We start from the raw sequence: 27,499 nt of genomic DNA, 5'->3' as shown, positions 1-27,499 counted from the left end.
CTTGACTAGAGGGAACACCCTGACCCCTCTTAAGTAGAATGATTGCTATATAAACTCAGCAAAAAAAAGAAACGCCCTCTCGCTGTCAACTGCGTTTATTTTCAGCAAACTTAACATGTGTAAATATTTCTATGAACATAACTAGATTCAACAACTAAGACATAAACTGAACAAGTTCCACAGACATGTGACTAACATAAATGGAATAATGTGTCCCTGAACAAAGGGGGGGGTCAAAATCAAAAGTAACAGTCAGTATCTGGTGTGGCCATCAGCTGCATTAAGTACTGCAGTGCATCTCCTTCTCATGGACTGCACCAGATTTGCCAGTTCTTGCTGAGAGATGTTACCCCACTCTTCCACCAAGGCACCTGCAAGTTCCTGGACATTTCTGGGGGGAATGGCCTGTCGTGTTTTTGGGGTACCATTAAACTGAAGACATGTTTTTCAATTGACTCCCTATAATTATTATCACGCGATTAAACTGATTAATCGTTTAATTGTAATTAACTAGGAGATCGGGGCACCAAGGAAAATATTCAGATTACAAAGTTATAATTTTCCTAATATAACTTTCCTATATTATAACATTATATATTATATTATAGTATAGGCCGATTATCTTCTGGTTTAAATGGTGTATTTTACCTCGCGTCCAGTCTCATTCCAAACGTCGTAAATTGTTGTATCTGCACGAACCCAGTCTTTACTAAAATCATCCATACATCAATTGTCTTAAAATCATTTATTTACTAAACTAAGTAATTCACAGAAAGTATACAAACAGTAATTATCATCACAAAGAATTGGTAGAGTAATGTGCCCTAGTGGCTAACAGGCATGGCTGGTGTCTTGTAGAACAATGGGTCATAAAATGTTCAGCTGAGGAGGTACACAGAGTTCATTAATATTAACAATTGACATGCTAATCAATTGCACATGAACGCTCACTCATTTGGGAACAATTGCAATCAATATATATTTACGCTCAGTGTGTCGTCGGGATCCTTGTTGAAGAGTCGTTCTGTTGGAGAGTTCTCTATCTCTCTCTCTCTCGGTTAGAATGGATCTTTCAAAGCGACATTCATTAATGTTGTCATAGAATGGATGTTTCGTTGGTCTTCGCGTTCAATGATATCATTTCTAGCTGCAGACTATTAATTAATATCAAAGACTTGTTCTTATTCTGTCGGTTTCAATAGTCTAAAAGTTAACCACGTGGTATAGTTCACTTTCAGTAGAGTACTTGGATGGTCAAACCTATTGGCCAACTCGCAATGGAGTGGAGGCCGGGTCTGAAGAAAGTAGATCAGGGTATAGTTTTATAGTGAACATGTCACATGACGCCTGGTCCTGTCTGTGTCCCTGGGGGCGTGCCAATGACTGAGTTAAGCTTGGTACAGAAATACAATTCTATCACATTAACATCAGTACATAGCATCTCAATGTATTACAAATAGCTTTATCCTTATTAATACATTCTATACAACCATGTGGATGCAAGTCTCAAGGCTGAGGCTATTATATAAACCGTTTTATGGTAATATGGCTATATTGTCTCTTCTGAGTATCACAAAATTGTACCAAGCGGACCAGTTCGTAGCTGGATTCTTCACCAATCTTTCATACCTTCTCCAGAACCTAAATGTCATTCGGTTCCCCAATTCTGTGAGTTGGAAGAATTTCCTGTGTCTCTCTATGGGACATGTGGCAAGAGATTCTCCTCTTAGAGTTTTACAACCCTTTCACACAGGGCCTGGGTGGGGGGAGGTAGGTTGGGGGATGGTGCAAGGGGGAGGGGGTCAACTGTCCTCCCTGTACTCAAAGAGGCCAACGTCATGACAGGCCCTAGTCCTCACCCTCCGATCCAACAGGTCTCAGACGTGATCAATGGGATTGAGATCCGGGCTCTTTGCTGGCCATGGCAGAACACTGACAATCCTGTCTTGCAGGATATCACGCACAGACCTAACAGTATGGCTGATGGCATTGTCATGCTGGAGGGTCATGTCAGGATGAGCCTGCAGGGAGGGTACCACATGAGGGAGGAGGATGTCTTCCCTGTAACGCACAGCGTTGAGATTGCCTGCAATGACAACAAGCTCAGTCCAATGATGCTGTGACATACCGCCCCAGACCATGACGGACCCTCCACCTCCAAATCGATCCCGCTTCAGAGTACAGGCCTCGGTGTAACGCTCATTCCTTCAACGATAAACGCGAATCCGACCATCACCCCTGGTGAGACAAAACCGCGACTCATCAGTGAAGAGCAATTTTGCCAGTCCTGTCTGGTCCAGCGGTGGTGGGTTTGTGCCCATAGGTGACGTTGTTGCCGGTGATGTCTGGTGAGGACCTGACTTACAACAGGCCGACAAGCCCTCAGTCCAGCATCTCTCAGCCTATTGCAGATAGTCTGAGCACTGACAAAGTGATTGCGCATTCCTGTTGTAACTCGGGCAGTTGTTGTTGCCATCCTGTACCTGTCCCACAGGTGTGATGTTCAGAAGTACCGATCCTGTGCAGGTGTTGTTACACGTGGTCTGCCACTGCGAGGACAATCAGCTGTCTGTCCTGTCTCCCTGTAGCGCTGTCTTAGGCGTCTCACAGTACGGACATTGCAATTTATTGCCCTGGCCACATCTGCAGTCCTCGTGCCTCCTTGCAGCATGCCTAAGGCACGTTCACGCAGATGAGCAGGGAACCTACTGTTAAAGGCCAGGATAATCTTCTCCCCTTAGGCCTGGCAAGTCTGAGAGTAAGATACTGTACTAAAAACAAACAGGTGGATTTTTAGCAACACCAAAATGCGATCATAACTTCGAGTAGGTGGTAGTTGTGATGCAGGGGCAGCGCCTGTGAGGAGATTACCTTTCATTCTGCTAATTAAGTTTGGGGTGTTTACAAATATGACAGGACTACAAGCTATTAGTGGCCATTTATTTGAATGAGGGTCACTCGACTGTGCTCTTTATCAGGCTTACTGACAGTCTGTAGAATATGTGTAAGCCACGTGTCACCTCCGAAACCCCTTCGATGGGAAACGCAAATATTATACAAATTACAATTAAGTCACACAGCTAAGGATGCACAGTGGTGGATTACTATTCTGGTAGGGATCTGTTCAAAGGTTTCGTTTGGGGTCATTGTGACTCTCTCAATTGTAAAGCTAATTCCCATTCCCTGGGATTTGATATAGTCCCTCGGATGTATTAGCCTACGAGATGGTGCTGACTATGGCTGTAGTGCATAGCATGGCTGCAGTGTAGCAGTGCTGTAGTGTAACATAGCTGTAGTGTAGCAGGGCTGCAGTGTAGCATGGCTGCAGTGTAACATGGCTGTAGTGTAGCAGGGCTGCAGTGTAGCATGGCTGTAGTGTAACATGGCTGTAGTGTAGCAGGGCTGCAGTGTAGCAGGGCTGCAGCGTAACATGGCTGTAGTGTAGCAGGGCTGCAGTGTAGCAGGGCTGCAGTTTAGGAGTGTTGTAGTGTAGCATTGCTGTAGTGTAACATGGCTGTACTGTAGCAGGGCTGTAGTGTAGCAGGGCTGTAGTGCAGCAGGGCTGTAGTGTAGAATGGCTGTAGTGCAGCAGGGCTGTGGTGTTGCATGGCTGTGGTGTAACAAGGCTGTAGTTTAGCAGTTCTGTAGTGTAGCAGGGCTGTAGTGTAGCAGGAGTGTAGCAGGGCTGTAGTGTAGCAGGAGTGTAGCAGGGCTGTAGTGTAGCAGGAGTGTAGCAGGGCTGTAGTGTAGCAGGGCTGTAGTGTAGCATGGCTGTAGTGTAGCAGGGCTGTAGCGTAGCATGGCTGTAGTGTAGCATGGCTGTAGTGTAGCAGGAGTGTAGAAGTGCTGTAGTGTAGCAGGGCTGTAGTGTAGCAGGGCTGTAGTGTAGCAGTGTTGTAGTGTAGCAGGGCTGTAGTTTAGCAGGGCTGTAGTGTAGCAGGGCTGTAGTTTAGCAGGGCTGTAGTTTAGCAGGGCTGTAGTGTAGCAGGGCTGTAGTTTAGCAGGGCTGTAGTTTAGCAGTGCTGTAGTGTAGCAGGGCTGTAGTGTAGCAGGAATGTAGAAGTGCTGTAGTGTAGCAGGAGTGTAGAAGTGCTGTAGTGTAGCAGGAGTGTAGTGTAGCAGGGCTGTAGTTTAGCAGGGCTGTAGTGTAGCAGGGCTGTAGTTTAGCAGTGCTGTAGTGTAGCAGGGCTGTAGAAGTGCTGTAGTGTAGCAGGAGTGTAGAAGTGCTGTAGTGTAGCAGGAATGTAGAAGTGTTGTAGTGTAGCAGGAGTGTAGAAGTGCTGTAGGGTAGCAGGAATGTAGAAGTGCTGTAGTGTAGCAGGAATGTAGTGTAGCCGTGCTGTAGTGTAGCAGGGCTGTAGTGTAGCAGTGCTGTAGTGTAGCAGTGCTGTAGTGTAGCAGGGCTGTAGTGTAGCATGGCTGTAGTGTAGCAGGAGTGTAGAAGTGCTGTAGTGTAGCAGGGCTGTAGTGTAGCAGGAGTGTAGAAGTGCTCTAGTGTAGCAGGGCTGTAGTTTTGCAGGGCTGTAGTGTAGCAGGGCTGTAGTTTAGCAGGGCTGTAGTGTAGCAGGGCTGTAGTGTAACAGTGTTGTAGTATAACAGGGCTGTAGTATTGCAGGGCTGTAGTGTAGCAGGGCTGTAGTGTAGCAGGTCTGTAGTTTAGCAGTGCTGTAGTGTAGCAGGGCTGTAGTTTTGCAGGAGTGTAGTAGGGCTGTAGTGTAGCAGTGCTGTAGTGTAACAGGGCTGTAGTGTAGCATGGCTGTGGTGTAACAGTGTTGTGGTATAGCAGGGCTGTAGTTTAGCAGTGCTGTAGTTTAGCAGTGCTGTAGTGTAGCAGGGATGTAGTGTAGCAGTGCTGTAGTGTAGCAGGGCAGTAGTGTAGCAGGGCTGTAGTGTAGCAGGAGTGTAGAAGTGCTGTAGTGTAGCAGGAGTGTAGCAGGAGTGTAGAAGTGTTGTAGTGTAGCAGGGCTGTAGTGTAGCAGGAGTGTAGAAGTGCTCTCGTGTAGCAGGGCTGTAGTTTTGCAGGGCTGTAGTGTAGCAGGGCTGTAGTTTAGCAGGGCTGTAGTGTAGCAGGGCTGTAGTTTAGCAGGGCTGTACTGTAGCAGGGCTGTAGTATTGCAGGGCTGTAGTGTAGCAGGGCTGTAGTGTAGCAGGGCTGTAGTTTAGCAGTGCTTTAGTGTAGCAGGGCTGTAGTGTAGCAGTGCTGTAGTGTAACAGGGCTGTAGTGTAGCAGGGCTGTAGTGTAGCAGGGGTGTAGAAGTGCTGTAGTGTAGCAGGAGTGTAGAAGTGCTGTAGTGTAGCATGACTGTACTGTATCAAGGCTGTAGTTTAGGAAGGCTGTAGTGGAGCAGGGCTGTAGTGTAGCATTGCTGTATTGTATTATGGCTGTAGTGTATTATGGCTGTAGTGTATCAAGGCTGTAGTTTAGGAAGGCTGTAGTGTAGAATGGCTGTAGTGTAGCAGTGCTGAAGTGTAGCATTGCTATAGTGTAGAATGGCTGTAGTGGAGCAGGGCTCTAGTGTAGCATTGCTGTAGTGTAGAATGGCTGTAGTGGAGCAGGGCTGTAGTGTAGCATTGCTGTATTGTATTGTGGCTGTAGTGTAGCAGGGCTGTAGTGTAGCATGGCTGTAGTGTAGCAGAGGTGTAGCTGTAGCAGATGCAGTCTCAGTAGGGGTCAGTGCAGCCCAAAAGAGAGGGCAGCTCTGTCCCCTTAACTCCACACCACAGGCATATTCCTGTTCCTTGGACACGCTGCAGCCAATTTAGCACTCGCTGCAAGTGTCCTTCCTGCCACAGAGTGCTATTCATCGCTCTCATTATCGTCCGACTGAGACACGTTTTGTAAAGAACAGGACGGGGGAGGGAGCAGGGATTGAGTCATCATGCTCGTCCAATCAGAATGGGCCCCAGGTCTAACTATAGACTAAGGTGTTGTTGGGGGCCGGATGAAAGGGGAATTGTGGGATGAGTAAGGGTTTGTGAAGTGCAGAGAGCTTGGTGGCAGGGGCAAGCTGGCATGCATTATTACTGGTCCATCCAAACCCTATTGCAAATGATATGATTTAGGTTTTAGTGCTTAAACATCTAATTAGCACTATGATTTAGAATGGACCATACTGAAATTGAAATACTATGTAAATTGTGTAATTGAAAAATTACATAACATGCTCTAGCCATAGCTGTAGCTAAGTCAAGAAACTGATATGCTTATGCAAATGCCAGGGAATGCACAGGGCAGTCTGGACACTGTTTTTGAGGGAGAAGAGCTAGTCAGTGGAGGACATAGAGAACCTTTATACGCTCTAGTCCCAAATACACACACACACACACACACGCACACACATCCTTAACCTGATAGCCTCTCCCTCTGTCCCTCCTCACCCCTCCTTCCTGATGTTGACAGCGTGAAAACCGCCTGATGTGCTCTGAACACCAAATCAGGTTAATTCTCTGACGTCTCCTCTGTGCAAGAACGCTTCGCTTATCTCACTCAGACAAACGCCTCAGGATCATCTGAATTTTCACTCTCTCCCTGACTCAGCTCAGTAAAATTACAAAAATGGTAATACTTGCATAATGGTACATTATATGATGAAGATGTTGAAATCACTGATCGTTTGGAATATTCACAAGGTTATGTTGTGTTTTTCTCACTTTGTACATAATCAAATCAAATCACATGTTATTGGTCACATACACATCGTTAGCAGATGTTAATGCGAGTGTAGCGAAATGCTTGTGCGTCTAGTTCCAACAGAACAGTAATATCTAACAAGTAATCTAACAATTCCACAACAACTACCTTATACACACAAATGTAAAGGGATGGAATATATATATATATATATGGATGAGCGATGGCCGAGCAGCATAGGCAAGATGCAATAGATGGTATAAATGACAGTATATACATACCAGATGAGTAATGTAAGATATGTAAACATTATTAAAGTGGCATTATTTAAAGTGACTAGTGATACATTTACTAAAGTGGCCAATGATTTGAGTCTGTATGTAGGCAGCAGCCTCTCTGTGTTAGTGATGGATATTTAACAGTCTGATGGCCTTGAGATAGAAGCTGTTTTTCAGTCTCTCGGTCCCAGCTTTTTATGCACCTGTACTGACCTCGCATTTTGGATGGTAGGGGGTGAACAGGCAATAGCTCGGGTGGTTGTTGTCCTTGATGATCTTTTTGGCCTTCCTGTGACATCGGGTGCTGTAGGTGTCCTGGGGGGCAGGTAGTTTGCCCCCGGTGATGGATTGTGCAGACCGCACTACCCTCTGGAGAGCCTTGCGGTTGATGGCGGTGCAGTTGCCATACCAGGCGGTGATACAGCCCGACAGGATGCTCTCAATTGTGCATCTTTAAAAGTTTGCGAGGGTTTTAGGTGACAAGCTACATTTCTTCAGCCTCCTGAGGTTGAAGACGCGCTGTTGCGCCTTCTTCACCACATTGTCTGTGTGGGTGAACCATTTCAGTTTGTCCATGATGTGTACACCGAGGAACTTTTCACCTTCTCCAGTACTGTCCCGTTGATGTGGATAGGGTTGTGCTCCCTCTGCTGTTTCCTAAAATCCACAATAATCTCCTTTGTTTTGTTGACGTTGAGTGAGAGGATGTTTTCCTAACACCACACTCCGAGTGCCCTCACCTCCTCCCTGTAGGCTGTCTCGTCATTGTTGGTGATCAAGCCCACTACTGTTGTGTCGCCTGCAAACTTGATGATTGAGTTGTAGGTGTGCATGGCCACGCAGTCATGGGTGAACAGGGAGTACAGGAGGGGGCTGAGCATGCACCCTTGTGAGGCCCCAGTGTTGAGGATCAGCTCAGTGGAGATGTTGTTTCCTACCTTCACCACCTGGGGGCGGCCCGTCAGAAAGTCCAGGACCCAATTGCACAGAGTGGGGTTGAGACCCAGGGCCTTAAGCTTAAAATGATGAGCTTGGAGGGTGCTATGGTGTTGAATGCTGAGCTGTAGTCAATGAACAGCATTCTTACATAGGTATTCCTCTTGTCCAGATCGGAGAGGGCAATGTGCAATTGCATAGTCTGTGGACCTGTTGGGGCGGTATGCAAACTGAAGTGAGTCAAGGGTGGCAGGTAAGGTGGAGGTGATATGATCCTTGACTAGTCTCTCAAAGCACTTAATGATGACAGAAGTGAGTGCTACTGAGTGATAGTCATTTAGTTCAGTTATCTTTGCCTTATTTGGTACAGGAACAATGGTGGCTATCTTGAAGCATGTGGGGACAGCAGACTGGGATAGGGAGCGATTGAATATGGCCATAAACACACCAGCCAGCTGGTCTGCACATGCTCTGAGGACGTGGCTAGGGATGCCGTCTGGGATGCCGTCTGTGCCCTTGAAAATATCTGTAGAGTAAAATAGGGAAAAATAGACGAATACAGTAGATGAAAACATGTTTGAAGCACATCATCCAACCCTGCTTAATAGTGATTGCACATAATCATTCTAATCAAATGACCTTAGCAAATTGAACCATTTGGCAATGTGCAGACCATTACAGTATTATATGTTAGTGACAGAATCAAATGCAAAGAGGCTGCCTTGGACTTGTCTCAGTTCCTATGTTTTTGGCCCTGTGCCTGTGGATGTGTCTGTGGTGTAGCGAGATAGAACAGGGGAATGTTTGTAGAATTGACCTGTGGACTACCGCATGCCCGTCTCTCGCTTGGCGGATTAACTTCATTCCCCCAGGTAATCCGATCTCTCTCACCTGATTTGCCAACTACACAGCGCTTTAAAGTCTCACTTTTCCACCTCTGACCTTCCGGGGGTTGCTGGCTTCTCACAAAGGACCAAATCATGGCTCAGGCTGTGTTTGTCTCGCTGTGTTATAGGCTGCTGTTATAGGCTGCTGCAGGCAATCGGAATGGCTCAGTCGTTTAAAGTGGTGGCCGTGAACTAGACAAAGGGAGAGGAGACCTTTAGATGGGTTACACTGAGAGCAGCTCGGTTTACTCAGGCACAGGTTGTTCACTGGATTGACTGTTATACCCCCTATGGTATCTGAGGTGTCATACATGTGTATTCTGCCTGTTATGGTTCTATTGATGCCAGTGATGTATAAACGTCCTGTGCTATACTACTAATAACATTTATTTATGGGATAAATATAGATTAAGTTGATCTGCATGGTGAATGCAATATACTCAAGATGCCTAAATTACCTCATAAAGGGAAGTTGAGAGAGAAAAATACAAATATATGTCTGTGAGATCCCACATCTGGACACAGGCAGGTGACAACCATATTAAATACCAGAGTGTCCCAGTCAGCCAATTAGATACTTTGCTGTATGTTCAGCTCTGAATGGAACAACTGATTTACGTTTGCAATATGCATTAGACTCACTTTGGTATGAGTAGACCCTCTTTGATCATTCATACTGTTTTCTCACGCAATTATATGAAATAATGCAATTTTTTCAAAAGCTTGAATAGCTTAATGATGATTGGCTGTTGTTGTCAATAATGCAGACACTAGTCATAGTTTGTCAGGTTAATAGTTCTTAACGAGATCGTTCGGCCCCTCTAGGTTGAATTAATTAAAACATCATCTCCCTTGATTGCGACAGCCTCTCGCTATCAAGATGGCGTCCCTTCGACAAGTGCTTGTTTGTTCATTTGGGCGCTAATAATGTTTTAGTCAGTGGGGTACTGAGTCTCTAACCGGGTGTTTTCATTTCAATCACGCTGCCTTTCGCATGCAAGGATAATTACTTGTGATTGTCCTCTGGTGACACCATATAGCACAGTTACAGCCAAGGTCTCCAAAGAGAAGAGATGGAGGTAAACAAGAAATGTGCTGTTTCACGTTGGCAGCGTTACAGGGTTTCTTCGGATTCCTTTCAAACTAATCTTATCACACTTGCATCACTTTGCCAGCGTCTCCAATTGACACCAATGATTAGCAACAGTTCCTTCAAAATAATTCACACCCCTTGGCACATTTTCTTGTGTTACAGCCTGAATTTAAAGGTGTGATATGCAGAAATTGCTACTCAATTTCCTGGTTGCTAAAATTCTAATAGTTCACCTAATTTCAGTTTGTGACAAAACAAGTAATCTATAGTGTAGAGAATTGTTGTACTGTTTATACTGCTTTGAAATGTCTTTTCAATAACCAAAAATATTGTATTTTCAGCTGTTTGAAGCTGGTGTACAAAACTTAAAGAACAAGATGCAAAAATAAAACGTAAGAACGGGAAGCATACAAACAGTGCATGTAGAACAGATCTACCACTTCTTAGACTTGCTTTCAATGAGAATGACATATCTATAACTTACATTTCTATGTGAATTTGTTCGGCCGCCCAAAAAGTTGCATATTGCAGATTTAGATTTTTGGTCAATGGCCCACACACAATGTTCCATAATGTCACAGTGGAATTAAATATTCAACCCTTTTGCTATGGCAAGCCTAAGTAAGTTCAGGAGTAAGAATTTGTTTAACAACTCACATAATAATATGCATGAACTCACTCTGTATGCAATAATAGTGTTTATACCACAGCGTTGTGGAATGCTCGTTTCTGATTGGCTAGAAGGGTATTCTAATATGGACATTAAAACCAGATAATGGGACAATTGGAAAAGATATTGGCACACCTTGCATTAATGACGCAATAAGAGCCTACACATGCAGACCGTACTTGCTACAAAGTTGCAGAAAGCTAAACCTACAACTACACAAACCGAATTTGGATTCAGTGTAAATGCAGGACCAACGAGGAAAAAAGTTAGCTAGATTTGTTTTTTTTCAGAGAAAATTTTTATTGGAGCATCTGAAGACCTAACGTGGTGAGTGATGTACATTAATTTCTCTGGTCCCTACTGTTGCAGTAAGTGGTGTTATGCTGTCAAAATCCTCCCACATTTCTAGTTTGTCCAGCTGTTTTCAGCAACTGATTTCGGTTGTCATATTGGCAGGTTTGCAAGCAACAAACTATTTAGCTAGCTGCTAGCCTAGAGTTTGATATGCAATGCGATCTCCTCGTAATGAACAGTGTCGAGTGTCTTGACGAGAAGGCAAACTTCTCTTGCTATGCCAGGAGAAATCGGGAATTATCTGCTCATTGTTATGGATGTATCCAAATGAATGGCAATAGAAAAAAAATACTTTGCTGTTATTCTGGCTGCAAGAGGTTGTGACTGTGTTAGCCGTAGCTAACTGGCTAACTAGCTAGCTAGCTAGCAAGCGACGGATAGTAACTTTGCCAGCGAGCATGGCAACGGAACATAAAGAACAAACGACTGGGTCGCATCCATAAATATCGAACTAATCGAATGAACGACTGGGTCGTGTCATTAGCATCCAAAATATGAATAAGTATGAATTTTCTTATAATGATGACAATATAAACAAACCAAAAAAGTATTTCTACAGGTAAACACCTATCTGTACATTACTTTTCAGAAAAATGAACCCAGCAAAGAGATTCATCTCCGCCTAGTCCCTCTGTGTCGTCTATTATTTCCAGAACGGAGGCATTTATCCCTTACTTAAAATTATTTTTGAACGACTACATCATCTCTGTACCCCACACATACAAGTATCAGTAATGTCCCGCAGTCTAGCAGAGAATTTAAAACATAGATTCAACCACAAAGACCAGGGAGGTTTTCAATGCCTCGCAAAATAGGGCACCTATTAGATTGGTAAAAAACAGACATTAAATATCCCTTTGATCGTGGTGAAGTTATTAGTTACACTTTGGATGGTGTATCAATACACCCAGTCACTACAAAGATACAGACATTCTTCCTTACTCAGTTGCTGGAGAGGAAGGAAAACGCTACTCAGGGATTTCACCATGGTGACTTTTTAAACAGTTATATAATTTAATGGCTGTTACAAGAGAAACAGAGGATGGATCAACAACGTTGTAGTTACTCCACAATACGAACCTAATTGACAGAGTGAAAATTTGAAAATATTCTATATCAATGCACCCTGTTTTCAACAAGGCACTAAAGTGGGGCAAATCTAACACAACACATCACTGAGTAACTGCCTCCTTATTTTCAAGCATGGTAGTGGCTGCATCATAGTATGGGTACGCTTGACATCGGCAAAGACTGTCTTTTCCAGGATGAAAAGAAACAGATTTGAGCTAATCACAGGCAAAAAAAAAACTGACACTGGGAGAGGAATTCACCTTTCAGCAGGACAATAACCTACAACACAAAGCCAAATCTACACGAGTTGCTTACCAAGAAGATAGTGAATGTTCCTGAGTAGCCAAGTTACAGTTTTGACTTAAAACACCTTGACAGAGCTTGAATCATTTTCCAAAAAATAATGAGTAAGTGTTGCACAATACAGGTATGCAAAGCTCTTATGAGACTTACACAAGAAGACTCACAGCTGTAATCGCTGCCAAAGGTGTTTTCCCCTGTTCAGAGAAATTAGTAATTTAAAACTTGTTCGGTTCATGTCACATTATACATATTGACATTACCAGGTTCTGACCACTAGATGGTGCTGTTCCTGCTATTAGTTTGATATTACATATTGAAGGGATAATTCATCCAAATTTTAAAATTACAAATTGGTTTCCTTACCCTATAAGCAGTCTATGGATACCAATGCATGCTTTGGTTTTGTTTACCTGGTTACGGTTTCAAATGCAAACTTTTTAGCATTTTTGGTACAAATCCAATGCAAGTCAATGATACCTATATTAGCATGTTTGCACTTCATGTCCAAATTATATTATGTAACTTCATTGAGTTAATCAATATTTTTATACTTTATAATGACATGAACCGCAAAAATGTTAATATAGGTACCATTACATTGGATTTGTGCCAAAAAGTTAGCATTTGAAACAGTGGCCATGGATTGCTGTCATCATTTCTACATAAGGTCTACGTATAGAAACCAATATGTCATTTTGTAATTTGGGTGAACTATCCCTTTAACGTTGAGGGGAAAAACATCTTTACACTTGTCCTACCTAATAGCAGGAACAGCCCAATCTAGTGTTCAGAACCTGGTTATACCAGGATGTATTATGTGACATAAACCTAAAATCTTCAATGACTAATTTCTCTGAAAGGTAAAAAAAAAACATCAGCAAATTCGCTGGGAATACATTACATAGTATGAAGAAACAATACTTCAATACTTCTCCATACTACTTGTCAGACATAGAAAACTGATACTGTATACTGGTTGTTGGTTTAGGTTGGCATGGGGTCTGGGGGGTCCATTGGTGTCTTTCTAATTTATTTTGGGATTCCTCATGTCCTACTCATTGGTAGAAAAAAGTTTGTTCCAAATGTGATGCTGGGTACTGTATTTATTGAATATTACATGAATTCTATCAATTCAAATGGCCAATTTGGGTTCAATCAATTAGCTTAATTTCTCAGAAATCGAATTATATTGCAACAAAATAATTTCACAGCAATGCTAGTCTAAAGAAATGATTTTAGAACAATCTGAGATGGTTGGTGTCAATATCCTCTTTCTTGTGCTTATTTGAGGTGTATCGACCCATACTCTACTGTGTGTCTCAGCTCTGGCAGTTCAGCTCTTAGAAGTCTGAGCAGTCAGGTCTGTTTCATGTCTCTCCGTCCCATCCTCACTCCCAAAGTTTAAAGAGGGGAGTATGTCACCTCTTAAGTGTTATCAAAGAGTTGTGAACCCTGAGGTGTGATTTGATCAGCCTAATTTGTGCTGCAGCTTAGAACTCCACAACCCCCTACTTACCTAAACAAGGCCAATACCAAAGACTCTCTGTAGAGGCAGTGGTGAAAGTCCTTGTCTTTCTCACTTTGGACATACAGTATGATCCAGATGATGATATGCTCCTCAAAATATAATGTTCTTTCCTTTGTTTCCCAGCGGGATGCATGTTCTAGCAGATTCTGCTCAGTTATGGATAACTTTTCCTGATTTATTCCACTGCTTGACTTCTTACCACCGTCAGGTTGAGAAAGTTGATCCCCGCAGGGATGTTCTCGCCGTAATTACACACATCATATGAGTGGTGGGCTACTTTGGTACTCTGTAGGTCTACATTTGCTCCTTAAAAATAATGGTGGATATATGGCAAGTGTGCATATATGATGTCTGGAACATTGTCAAGGTAGCACATGAAAACGTTACATACCACAATGGACATAGGGCTTACCCATGTGGTTGTGAAGTTTCTCAACTTTCAGAATGCAGTATTGCATGCGTTTTTCAACAGTCACGCTGCTAACATTCAGAAATAGACAGAAAACCCTCATTTGGAGTTTTGATTGTATGCTGTGGACTTGGACAAATGCCATCAGCTGATTTGAGGTAATGCGTGTGATTATGGATATGTTAGATCCTGCACTTAGATGTTGAAGACAACATCTCAGAAAGATGAAGCATCCAAACAGGCTTATATTTTAATCATATTTGAGTTCTTAAGCTTGCAGAGTATGTTCCATATTCATGAAGTCAGTGTGTATATTCTCTGAAGAGTAGGGGCATGCTTTAGAGTGGGATTAAGTGTCTTATTACTCGCTTTACTAGAGGGGGGAATAATGGGTATATTGCCAAATTTCATTCATGCCAAGTTATGGTTCTTTTCAAAATCAGATGCAACATTATACTTGTGTTCATGAGGCTGTCAGAATGTCATAAAATAGGTTCCTTTGTGAGATAGTACAGTATATCACAAAACACATCCTATTCTCAGCAGGACACATGTTATTCTTAGCAGGACTTGGTCCCATACACTAAACAACATCCGTAACAGATTCCAGACATAGAAAACCGAGACTGTGGACAAATGTTGATTTTTGAAAGGAAAACACAGTTTGCTGATTTCGATCTGCCCCAAAAGAACATGATGACTGACTTTGATCACTGTTGAAGACGAATACATTCCTTACATTCCTTTAACACTTATTGTAACCTACTTTCTTCACATTGCATTGCTAATCTCTACATGAGGATTGGTTTAGTAGCCTGCTATATGTGTTTGTTGAGTCCCAAACCTAAATTGGTGTGTAGCATTAACGGTCGATCCCAGGAAACCATTTGATTTATTAGATTCAGGAAACCAGCCCGTCTGTCTCTGTGAAAGCATCTTGTGGGAGACAGAATCAACTAACAAATGGATCAAATTCAATACATACTCCCCACCAATGCATGCTAATGAGAATGATGTCCTGCTAATTGCCAACATGTGTGCTTCAAAGAAGTTAATGTGCCTCTTTTCTGTTTTCTTGGCTCTTGCAGATGTTAACGAATGTGAGAAAGAACCGTGTAAAAATGGGGGCATCTGCACAGATCTGGTTGCCAACTACTCTTGTGAATGCCCTGGGGAGTACATGGGAAGGAACTGCCAATACAGTAAGTGCTGTGTCTTTCATAATCACCCTTGCCTGGCTCTTCTGTGTACAACTGATGACGTTGGTAGCTTGTGCTGGCAAACAGGGCAAGAACGTTCTTTTATTTCGTGAGGACTTTAGGTAATGGGATCGTTCTATCTCCATCTCTCTATCCATCTTTCTGTATCTAAATCCCCAAGCGTCTTCGTATGTGTGCTGTGGAGATTGTTGTCAGGATTCAGGGTTGTTCAAGATGAGACTGACTTTGACAAAAGCTCCTACATGATTGCAGACAATCAATGAGGAAGATGTTGCAAGAGACACACACACATGCATACATATTCTTAACCTTACCCAGACATCACCAGACATATTCCCTGTGTAGGAACAGGCACAATCTCTTATAGTTACAGCAATGTGCTAGTTTTGAGTAGTCTGGTGGGAGCTGAACTGAATATTTTATAACTCAGACATTGGAGCAACTTGTGCCACCGTCTAGCAGAGATTTTGTAAAAGAGAGGGAAAAGATGTTGCCAGAGAATGTACAATATGCAGTCAAGTACAGCTGCGGTGTTTAAGTATTAAAGTTGTCATTGAAAACGATAAGTCCATACACATTTATGCATAATCGGTCCTTGTGCTATAATTTACCTGTAGAGTGCAATCTTCTATTATTGTCTCATATTGGATCCATATCTTACAGTATGATCATATACTACATAATTTCACAATGTGTGGCTATGAGGAATGTTTGTGCTTTAGTTTGATACATCTTGCCATGACATCACAACCAACACATGGATAAACCACTCACCAAAAAAATGTATGACAAAGTCTTTCCCAGAAAGGTCATACTGAAGCATAGTTAATGCTTTCCTGGAAGAAGACTAATAATTTCCTTCATTTCCTGTCTCTTATTTTGTGGCAAGTCAAATAAGTGAACTCACTCATTAACAATTATCCGGCATATCCCCCTTAGCATTGCTTATTCATAGCAACCCCTTCATATCAGTTATCAGAACATAGTTATGCAACCACAGTTATGAGTTCAGAGATGAGTACCTACTTATTTGATAAGCATCAATATTGGAAATATGGCACCACAGTTGATACCATTTCCACCAGTAATGTTTGGTCTCTTTGACGTATTCAGAGCTCAGTTCTGATTTCTGATCGGTATTTTTTTTGTTGTTGAATGATTACGCACTGATTCAGGAGCAGACAAAATTACTTTTTTAATCAGGCAAGGGTTGGGAGCCTTGAACTGTTTTTCAACCTGGCTTCTGTGCTTCACCACAGCCATTGCTGTGAAGAAAGTTGTTTGAGGGATTAATTGAAGTCTGCACATGCCAGATAGCAGAGTCCTTTTCCAACAGAGGGAAATATCACTACAAAGTGCCTCCGCATTTACAGTCTGTAAACAATTTAATCTAGATATGCTCCAGAAAATCATCATAATGTCCTTATGTTTGTATTTTGTAAAGGCCCGAAGTGTGAAGGTTCTTTTTTTACCTTATCATCATGACATTTTCAATGTCTGAACAATTTCTATGGAGCAATAACTTTTGTGTTGTAGAACATTGTTCTTGTGCACTTCAACCCATTGAAATGGGAAATAAATGTAATTGTTGCTATAGATATTTTGTCTGAATAATGGTTGGCAGTAGAAAACTCTTACAATGTCTGTGAACTGTTTCATAAAACACATCATGGAAATCCATGGAAAGTTCGATTTTACCATCTGATACCATGTCAAGTCCTGAACAATTCTGGTATTGTGATACACATGAGGCTGCTGAGGGGAGAACGGCTCATAATAATGGCCAGAACGGCGCAAATGTAATAGCATCAAACACGTGGAAACCATGTATTTCATGTATTTGATACCATACCACTAATTCCGCTCCAGCCATTGCCACAAGCCCGTTTTCCCCAATTAATGTGCCACCAACCTCCTGTGATTGTGAAGCATGCTGAAAGGAAATCCAGAACAAATTGTTTGAAATACATATAATGCATGTGAATATACCAATCCATAAATCAGTGGCAAAACACAAGGGCTTGTAATTCTAAATCTATCAGGCAATCTTCATCTGTTGAAAAGTAATTATTGGAAATGAACAGTGATACTTGTCTGCGATTTGACAGCACACATTTACTCATGCCAATGTCATGGGGCAACCAGAGTGTCAGCCAATGTATTCCTTCAACCCGACCAAGGCAGCTTTCATCGAGTGCAAACCCTGCCTTTGATTTGGATGAAAACTGGAGATCAGACGAAGACTGGAGGTAGACAAAGACCAACTAAATGCTAGTCAGAGCTGTATGGAGGAGAGAGAAATTAGCCTACTGTAGATGGTTATTTGCTTATTTCCATGGCTGCACAGAATGAGAGGACTGCTCACTGTCTCTCATCATCTTCAAAAGTGGCTTGTTTTTCCAAACCCTGGAGCTTATTGGCTCAAAGAAACCTTGTTCGTTAGTTAGGCCATTTCTGGATATTAAGTCCGGTTTATTCTCACTGTTAGCACCCTGCTGTGATTGTCTCTGTGTAGCCTCAGGCTAATAGCTATATCACCAAGCAACTGTTACTGCCTATAAATATTTTTGGGGATGTCTTGCGTGTGTCATTCAATAGGACCAGGGGTGGTTTATCTCAAGCAAAATGAGTGTAAGTGAGTTAAAGGACTGCCATGAGGATTGGTGAGAGTTCAGTAGGGACTTAATCACGCTAGTGAATGCCCACTGGTATGGTGTGTGTGTATGCATAGGTGTGTGTGTGTGTGCGTTCATCAAGTCAGTGGGTATTCACAGTAAATGAGTAAAACATAATTCTGTGTGTGTGCAATTTTTCTTTTTACAAATCCACATATCAGAATGTGTTTGCTATTCTCTCCCCATTCCTCCAGTCTTTCTTCTCCTGAGTATTTGTTGCAGTTACGTTCATTTCAATGTGGCTCTAATTTGTTGCTGCTGTAGGTAGGCCTTGTGGGAGATGGATTCAGCTGTCACATGATAGCGACGGTGACATTAGTGACGTGTGCTGTCGGAGGGGCTGATGTATGCACAGGGGGCAGCAGGCCGAGGCCTAGGGCTGCCAACCACAGCTGCTCTGCTCTGACGGATGCACGGCTGGCAGACAGCTCATTAAAGATGCGCCTTCATCCCGACAAGGTGATCATTGTCACAGAGTTGCGTTAGTGTTGTTATAGTGTTGCTTCTACAGGATTGATAAAGTGTTAGAGCATTTGCTAAGGCTTAGTTGCTACAGTGTTTTTCAGTGTTATAGAATGGCGGTGGAGCGGTAAACTGAACTAGTTTTCTGGACAGGCATTATATGATAAGGACATGGTTCAATGTACATGATGCTGCTAGAGATTCCCTGACAAGAGTGTTTTACATATGTACCCCTTTCAAAACAAATTGAATGTCCTTGATTGTGTGGTAGGAGAGAGCAATAGATAGGTAGTGAGACTTTTTCGAACAAACTGTTTAGCATTTATGTTTACAGGTGTAAAATATGTTTAGTCAGGAAGATACTTTGTCATATAGTGTATGTGGACACCTGCTCATTGAACATCTCATTCCAAAATCATGGGCATTAATATGGAGTTCGTCCCCCGTTTGTTGCTATAACAGCCTCCACTCTTCTGGGAAGGCTTTCCACTAGATGTTGGAACATTGCTGTGGGAACTTGCTTCCATTCAGCCACAAGAGCATTAGTGAGGTCGGGCACTAATGTTGGGCAATTAGGCCTGGCTCGCAGTCGGCGTTCCAATTTATCCCAAAGGTGTTCGAAGGGGTTGAGGTCAGGTCTCTGTTCAGGCCAGTCAAGTTCTTCCACACTGATCTCGACCAAATATTTCTGTATGGACCTCACTTTGTGCACAGAGGCATTGTAATGCTGGAACAGGAAAGGACCTTCCCCAAACTGTTGCCACAAAGTTTGAATCACAGAATTGTCTAGAATGTTATTGTATGTTGTAGCGTTAAGATTTCCCTTCACTTGAACTAAGGAGCCTGAACAATGAAAAACAGCCCTAGACCATTATTCATCCTCCACCAAGCTTTACGGTTGGCACTATGCATTCGGGCAGGTAGCGTTCTCCTGGCATTGGCCAAACCCAGATTCGTCTGTCGGACTGCCACTGCTTCCGAGTCCAATGGCAGCGAGTTTCACACCACTCCAGCTGACGCTTGGCTTTGCGCATGGTGATCTTAAGTTTGTGTACGGCTGCTCGGCCATGGAAACCCATTTCATGAAGCTCCCGACGAACAGTTATCATACTGACGTTGCTTCCAAAGGCAGTTTGGAACTTGGTAGCAAGTGTTGCAACCGAGGACAGACGATTTGTACGCGCTGAGCTTCAGCACTCAGTGGTCCCGTTCTGTGAGCTTTTGTGGCCAACCACTTCGCGGCTGAGCCGTTGTTGTTCCTAGACGTTTCGACTTCACAAAAACAGCACTTACAGTTAACCGGGGCAGCTCTAGCATGGTTGAAATTTGACAAACTGACTTGTTAGAAAAGTGTCATCTATGACGGTGCCACGTTGAAAGTCACTGTAAGGCCATTCTACTGCCAATGTTTCTCTATGGAGATTTCATGTATGTGTGCTCGATATTATACACCTGTAAGCAACGGGTGTAGCTGAAATTGCTGAATCCACTCATTTAAATAGGTGTAAACATATACGTGTATATATAGTGTAGTTCGCATCAAGCATCACACCAATTTACCGTTGTACTTTGAAAATATCACACAAATGCACTGATTTTTCTCAGTGTAGCTTCATGACAAACACACAGTATACCTTAAAATATTCAATGTCAGATATGACAAAGTGCCCTATTATAATCAAAACATTAGATAAGTTTAATTGTGCATCTGTGGTCACAAAACTGACTCTGATATCCGGTATTGAAATGGCATTTAAATTAGATTTCTCATGATTACATTGCATGTAACTTATATTAGCTATATATTAGGACTAATAACAAATTCCAGGTGCCGATATTAAGTCATACAATGAGGGAAAATCAGAGTACGAGAAGTCAGAAATTCAATAATGAAAGAAATAAGCCTCATAAAACAAGTTATTTGTAGTGAAGATGAAATAACAAAATAAAGAGAGTGATGAGAAAAAAAACAAGGCATATTGTTTTGACATTATTGAACTCTGAGTCAGGAACGCAGCTCCGGAAAAGAATCAATCCTTGTGAAAACTCATCATGAAAATACAGTAGGTGTCATAAGTTTATTCTGTGATGTGCTTTTCTTTGATTCCACCCAAACCGTATTTTGATTGAGGAATGAAAGGATGAAGAAAAATACAGAATTCTATTATATTCTCTGGTCTGGCATAACAAGATTTAGATGGTTTCTGCCAAGTACCACCGAAAGGCAGCCTTTGGTAAACATTAGTATTCATTGCCAACCTGCAAATGGAATTGGGATTATATGTCAACACAATGGTACTATGGCAATGCTTAGCCATCACTTTAATACTAATGTTTGATAAGACAGCAAATATATTTCTTCTCCCCAAAGAAAGTTGGGTTATTTTGAAACAACCCTTTTCCATCAATATTTTTCTGATAGTAGAAGCAGAGGACCAGGCAAAGCTGACAAGAGCAAAGATGTAGGTTGAGATTCCAGACTTAAGCAAGCACAAAGGCCTTTTGAGGAGACAGACATCTCCCACTTGCCACTATACTCATATCTGCTTTTACAATGAATTGACCTTCTGGCGGGCCAGGTGAAGTTCTTAACATAGTGCAACTAATATACAGCATGACCATGACCATATTGTACATAATATACTGTCTTCTCAGATGTTTGAGGATGAGTGCAATACAGACATGGCTGCAACACACACACACACACACACACACACACACACTCCCTTAGGACAATCTTCGGACATCACCGGCACCCTGCTCGCCCAGCTACGTTGTTACAGCAGCTGGATCTGCTCTTGGTGTTGTTTTAAATGTTGCCATTGTGTCTCCTACTGTGTTGTCACATGGTGAGAGTGGTCTCCATTCTTTCCAGGCTACACAGGTTCACAGTGTTTGCCCAAAAGGTGAAGGTCACATCACAAACTTTGATGACTGGTGCTGCAGGCTAACCCTGTGGGGTAGAGTTTCGTGACACATCCTATTGGCTAGGGGAAGCACTGCCCAAGGCTAGTCTTCTAAAAAGTGGACAGTTTTGTCAACATGCTGACCAAAGTCAGTAGACATCAGTTAGGCATACTTACTGTGACCAATTTAGTATATCTTATCTCACGTAAGTGTTAAACTAAGATACACTGCTCCAAAAAATAAAGGGAACACTTAAACAACACAATGTAACTCCAAGACAATCACACTTCTGTGAAATCAAACTGTTCACTTAGGAAGCAACACTGATTGACAATAAATTTCACATGCTGTTGTGCAAATGGAATAGACAACAGGTGGAAATTATAGGCAATAAGCAAGACACCCCCAATAAAGGAGTGGTTATGCAGGTGGAGACCACAGACCACTTCTCAGTTCCTATGCTTCCTGGTTGATGTTTTGGTCACTTTTGAATGCTGGCGGTGCTTTCACTCTAGTGGTAGCTTGAGACGGAGTCTACAACCCACACAAGTGGCTCAGGTAGTGCAGCTTATCCAGGATGGCACATCAATGCGAGCTGTGGCAAGAAGATTTGCTGTGGCTGTCAGCGTAGTGTCCAAAGCATGGAGGCGCTACCAGGAGACAGGCCAGTACATCAGGAGATGTGGAGGAGGCTGTAGGAGGGCAACAACCCAGCAGCAGGACCGCTACCTCCGCCTTTGTGCAAGGAGGAGCACTGCCAGAGCCCTGCAAAATGACCTCCAGCAGGCCACAAATGTGCATGTGTCTGCTCAAACGGTCAGAAACAGACTCCATGAGGGTGGTATGAGGGCCCGACGTCCACAGGTGGGGGTTGTGCTTACAGCCCAACACCGTGCAGGACGTTTGGCATTTGCCAGAGAACACCAAGATTGGCAAATTCGCCACTGGCGCTCTGTGCTCTTTACAGATGAAAGCAGGTTCACACTGAGCACATGTGACAGACGTGACAGAGTCTGGAGACGCCGTGGAGAACGTTCTGCTGCCTGCAACATCCTCCAGCATGACCGGTTTGGCGGTGGGTCAGTCATGGTGTGGGGTGGCATTTCTTTGGGGGGCCGCACAGCCCTCCATGTGCTCGCCAGAGGTAGCCTGACTGCCATTAGGTACCGAGATGAGATCCTCAGACCCCTTGTGAGACCATATGCTGGTGCGGTTGGCCCTGGGTTCCTCCTAATGCAAGACAATGGTAGACCTCATGTGGCTGGAGTGTGTCAGCAGTTCCTGCAAGAGGAAGGCATTGATGCTATGGACTGGCCCGCCCGTTCCCCAGACCTAAATCCAATTGAGCACATCTGGGACATCATGTCTCGCTCCATCCACCAACGCCACGTTGCACCACAGACTGTCCAGGAGTTGGCGGATTGTAACGGATCTTCTTAGAGAAGTGGAGGAGTCAGGCGCAGGACACAGGGATGAAGGTAAACCAAAACGTGTTTACTAAAATTATTAAATCCATCTTCTCTTAAAAATACATAGTCTGGAGAAAACACTTCCAACTACACTAAACGGACAAACAATCACCGACAAGACAAACAGGAAATGCAGAGGTTTAAATAATGAACATAATTAGGGAAACTCAAAACAGGTGTACACAATAAAGACAAAACCAAACGAACAGTGAAACATCGATCGGTGGCAACTAGTAAGCCGGTGACGTCGACCGCCGAACGCCGCCCGAACAAGGAGAGGGGTCGACTTCGGCGGGAGTCGTGACACGGATGCTTTAGTCCAGGTCTGGGAGGAGATCCCTCAGGAGACCATCCGCCACCTCATCAGGAGCATGCCCAGGCGTTGTAGGGAGGTCATACAGGCACGTGGAGGCCACACACACTACTGAGCCTCATTTTGACTTGTTTTAAGGACATTACATCAAAGTTGGATCAGCCTGTAGTGTGGTTTTCCACTTTAATTTTGAGTGTGACTCCAAATCCAGACCTCCATGGGTTGATAAATTGGATTTCCATTGATTATTTTTGTGTGATTTTGTTGTCAGCACATTCAACTATGTAAAGAAAAAAGCATTTAATAAGATTATTTCTTTCATTCAGATCTAGGATGTGTTTAAGTGTTCCCTTTATTTTTTTGAGCAGTGTATATTGTTGTGTGTCATAAACTGTCTGCATGCTATGACAGAAGCGGGGGGTTGGATGGTTTGAGTCCGTGGGTGGCCTGGCGGTTGGGAACGTTGGACCGGTGGCCGAGAGGTCACTAGTTCGGGTCCCCAAGTTGGTTGGGTGGGGATCTGTTTATGTGCCTTTGAGCGGGGCGCTTGACCCTGATTGCTCATGTGGGTCGCTCAGGATGGGGTTGTCTGTTAAATGACTGGAAGTAAATGTTGAGGGGCTTCACTGCAGGGGCAATGTGTGTTTTTAAAATTCAATAAAAATAAATCAATAAATAGAACATTTGATGACTAAGTCGGGCAGTATTTGCTGTTGATGTGCATAGTCCTTTTTAAACATCAGAGACTCACATTGCTCTGATATAAGATCCAGCTCAGTTTTAAATGATCTCCTAACTGCAATAGAGGTTCAGAGAATACTAGCTACTGTGGCCAACTATTGGCAGCAGAACATCTGAAGAGAGAAGACAGCTTTGGAATGAATAACCGCACCAAGCTTTTCTAGGGTAGATAGAACAACTAAATCAGTCAACAACATTGTTTTAGCCACTAATAATGGACTGTATCTGGCATAGCCAAAGATTTAAAAAAAAATAACCTTATATGTTACCTGTTGAATGGAAAAAGCTGGAATACTTTCTAATTAGTACAAATTAAAACAATGTTTCATTGTTTCTTTGTTATTAGCCACTCAGGCAACAATATTTTTAACCCTGTGACTTCCTTTAAAAATGCAAACGTTTAAGTGTGGTTTCTCCCAAGTCCATGTGATATTCATGTTGGTCATGCCTGCATGAAAACGTAAGTGTTAGCCAGAGAGGGGTGGGTGTTTAGGGGATGCTTAGTCGTTGCTAGCTTTTAACTTACCCAGGTTTACAAATGTATCCTCAATCAGACGTGCTATGTCAGTTAAAGAAATACTTATCTGTAATTATATGCAATTATGTGAAGTGGGTGCCTGATGGAAAGTATTCATTACAAACTAAGCATACGAAGCAGGTCTGAAAGCACAAGACACCTTTATGCTTGAGCCTAGCTCAACGTCAATGACATGCTGGTTTGTTCGCCTAAGGAGAGTGCCATAGTTAGCTACTCAGCAGTGTTTTTGCCCAGCGAGGCTGTTAGTTGGGAACGCTCAAGGACGTTGTTTACAGAGGCCTAAAATATGCTTTGCAAAGCAGTGTCATAACAGCCTTGTTAATGCCCCACTGAGCAAAACACTCTAATGGCATTAAAATTACATTTTGTTTGTCACATGCTTCGTAAACAACAGGTGAAGACTAACAGTGAAATTGTTACTTACAGGCCCCTTCCAACATTGCAGAAAGAAAAATGGAAAAAGAATAGAAAGATATCACGAGGAATACATACACAATGAGTAACAATAACTTGGTTATATACACGGGGTACCTATACAGAGTCGATGTGCAGGGGTATGAGGTAATTGAGGTAGATGTGTACACGTGGGTAGGGGTAAAGTGACTAGGCAACGGGATAGATAATAAGCAGTGGCAGCAGCATAGGTGATGAGTCAAAAGAGTTAGTGCAAAGGTGGGTACAGAGGAAGCTGTGGAAGAGGAAGCTGCCCCCTTTTACCTCTTCAAGTCCTCACAGTGGTCCTCTTAACATGAAACACAAGGGCGGATGGTTGAGATGCAGCACATTGAATTGGTCTATTTTGAAAAGAGAAAAACATTTTGTTTTTATTCAGTAAGTCAGAAGATTGTCAATCTCCTATTATCTACTTGCATTGACTTTATAAAGCGTCTGTAATTTGTTGTGGAGTTGAAATTAATGAAGACTCATGTCTATAGCACAACTACTTTTCTCCAGATAGCACCAATAGATCCAAAAACTGACAGTTGTTATTGCTACATGGTCATTCCAAATCCTTCCATTCCCATGGATATCAGATATCACTCTAATTGACCACAGAGTGAGGTAGGTGAAATCTAATAAACTGTTGTGTGATTTGAGAACAAACCAGATGTCTTTGCACACAGACTAGCTATTATACTAAGTCTTATCTAGAATAGTAGGTGCTAAACACCTGCCATTTGAGGGCTGTTGTGCAGCTATCGAAACAATTGCTGTTAATGCTTCCACTTAAAAGTACTGATGGAAGAGCAGCCAGAATTTGCCATGTCTTGGCAAACAGTTACTCACTGGGATGGGCATGTGACATATCTACCTCTCTTTATAATGAGACTTTCTAGGAATTGTTTGATAATGGTAAATTACACCATTGACAAGGTGCACATTATAGCGGGGGCACGACAAAAATAAGCACTCCAAGTTCAGCACAAAAGGCCTTTTATCTTTGAAGGCATTGGCAGAGTTTCAAATCCACAAATGTGGCTGTTAAAAGGCTGCTATTGTAACTGGAGATGCTGCTTAGCAGTTCCTAAGTAGGAAGAAATAAGGCCTGGAAAAAAAGCTGAGTGCTCTGAAAAGGATTTTAACACTTTGGATGATTTCATTAGAGCCGTTTTTGTGTCATGCCTCTCCACTTTAGCTCTGCAGCCTTGAAGGTAAAAACTGTTGCAGTCTGTTGACTGTTGATTATGTTGTCCAGACAGAATAGTCGGAGCTCCTTTGGAGCCAGTTTGAGGGCCCTCTTTTTGGTGGAGGACTTGGAGAAAAGACCCATGGCTCCTGTGCATGTGGATGGCCCTGTAATCACGGGCTGCAATGAGAGAGGGCTGTGTCATAGTGGAAACATTGAGGATGTCTTGGCTATGAACTGGAGCAGCGAGAAAAGTTTGACGAATACAAGTCAAAGTGACCTGTCTCTTAACGACATCAAGGACAGGATTTCCTTGAGAGAGAGCAGCAATAAAGATACAATTTCAGTTAGCGGAGGGAAAGACACAGTGTCAATGATTGAGACTCTGCCTGATGTAACGGAGGGGAGCCCAACCAAGGAATACATCTTGTTCATCTCTGAGACAGAGATGGACTACAACAGAAAATCATGGACAGAGGAAGGAACAATGAAAAGCAGCACTGTTGTAGAGAACCGGACTGTGGATGATGAGATTATTCTGATGAAGAAAGAATGCTGCCCCTTTGGTACACAGCTATACATATCTGTCTTGGTGCATATGTGTATGTCTGTAACTCACTGGACAGATATGTGTGAAAAGTATGGTTGCATACATATTTTATCCTTCATCTAACCTCATACATATATATGTCTGTCCTCTCAGAATGCTCTGGACCACTGGGCATGGAGGGGGGCATCATCTCCAACCAGCAGATAACAGCCTCGTCCACCCACCGTGCTCTGTTCGGCCTGCAGAAATGGTACCCCTACTTTGCCCGGCTCAACAAGAAGGGCCTGGTCAACGCCTGGACGGCTGCCGAGAACGACAGATGGCCCTGGATCCAGGTAAGACAGATACCGGCCGGGAGACACGAGTCACTCAGGTTACTAGACAGAGATGAATGTGTCTACAAAAACCGTCGCACCAGAGAGAATGTTGATCTGATAAGTGTGTGTACATCTGAATATTGGCGTCAATGCAGTATTAACTGGAGTTTAGGAAGTTGTGAATTATCCCTCACTGTCTGAAATGTATCTGTTTGGAGAGTTGAAGGGACTTTGGTCCTAATTGAGGTCCTTTACAGTTAATTAGTGTTTCAGTTGACTGATTGGGTTAACTGGCTAATTAACTGAGCACTGGACAAAAAAGCTGTTGGTTCTGCTCCTGTGTGTGTATTACCAGTGATGTTACGTTTGATACCAGAGCTCCGAGGTATGCGTCGAAATCGCTACGCAGCTAACTTCAAAGCAGTGTGCAGATGTGGGTATCGCTTTTCAGAAGTACGTCATCAATGACGTCCGAAGCTTCGTTTGATCACGTGCTTTTTCAAACCATGTGTTACAAAAC

At 42.9% G+C, this 27,499-nt stretch overlaps 1 protein-coding gene across 4 annotated transcripts in view; it reads left to right on the top strand.

The window, feature by feature from the left end:
* The window catches only part of LOC106580141 (EGF-like repeat and discoidin I-like domain-containing protein 3), a 304,272-nt gene that overhangs the window by 175,278 nt on the left and 101,495 nt on the right, over positions 1-27,499 (top strand). For 3 of the 4 annotated variants that reach the window (XM_014160860.2, XM_014160861.2, XM_014160859.2), the window contains 2 exons: positions 15,249-15,362; positions 26,816-26,997. In XM_014160860.2, coding sequence (XP_014016335.2) covers positions 15,249-15,362; positions 26,816-26,997 — 296 coding nt within the window. Of the gene's footprint in view, positions 1-15,248; positions 15,363-26,131; positions 26,679-26,815; positions 26,998-27,499 lie in introns of those variants that run through there. The other variant, XM_045704318.1, reaches the window with a different exon arrangement.

Source organism: Salmo salar, chromosome ssa20, assembly GCF_905237065.1.
Source record: "Salmo salar chromosome ssa20, Ssal_v3.1, whole genome shotgun sequence".
NCBI classification, from domain to species: Eukaryota; Metazoa; Chordata; class Actinopteri; order Salmoniformes; family Salmonidae; genus Salmo; species Salmo salar.
This window is presented reverse-complemented; position numbering and strand designations above follow the sequence as displayed.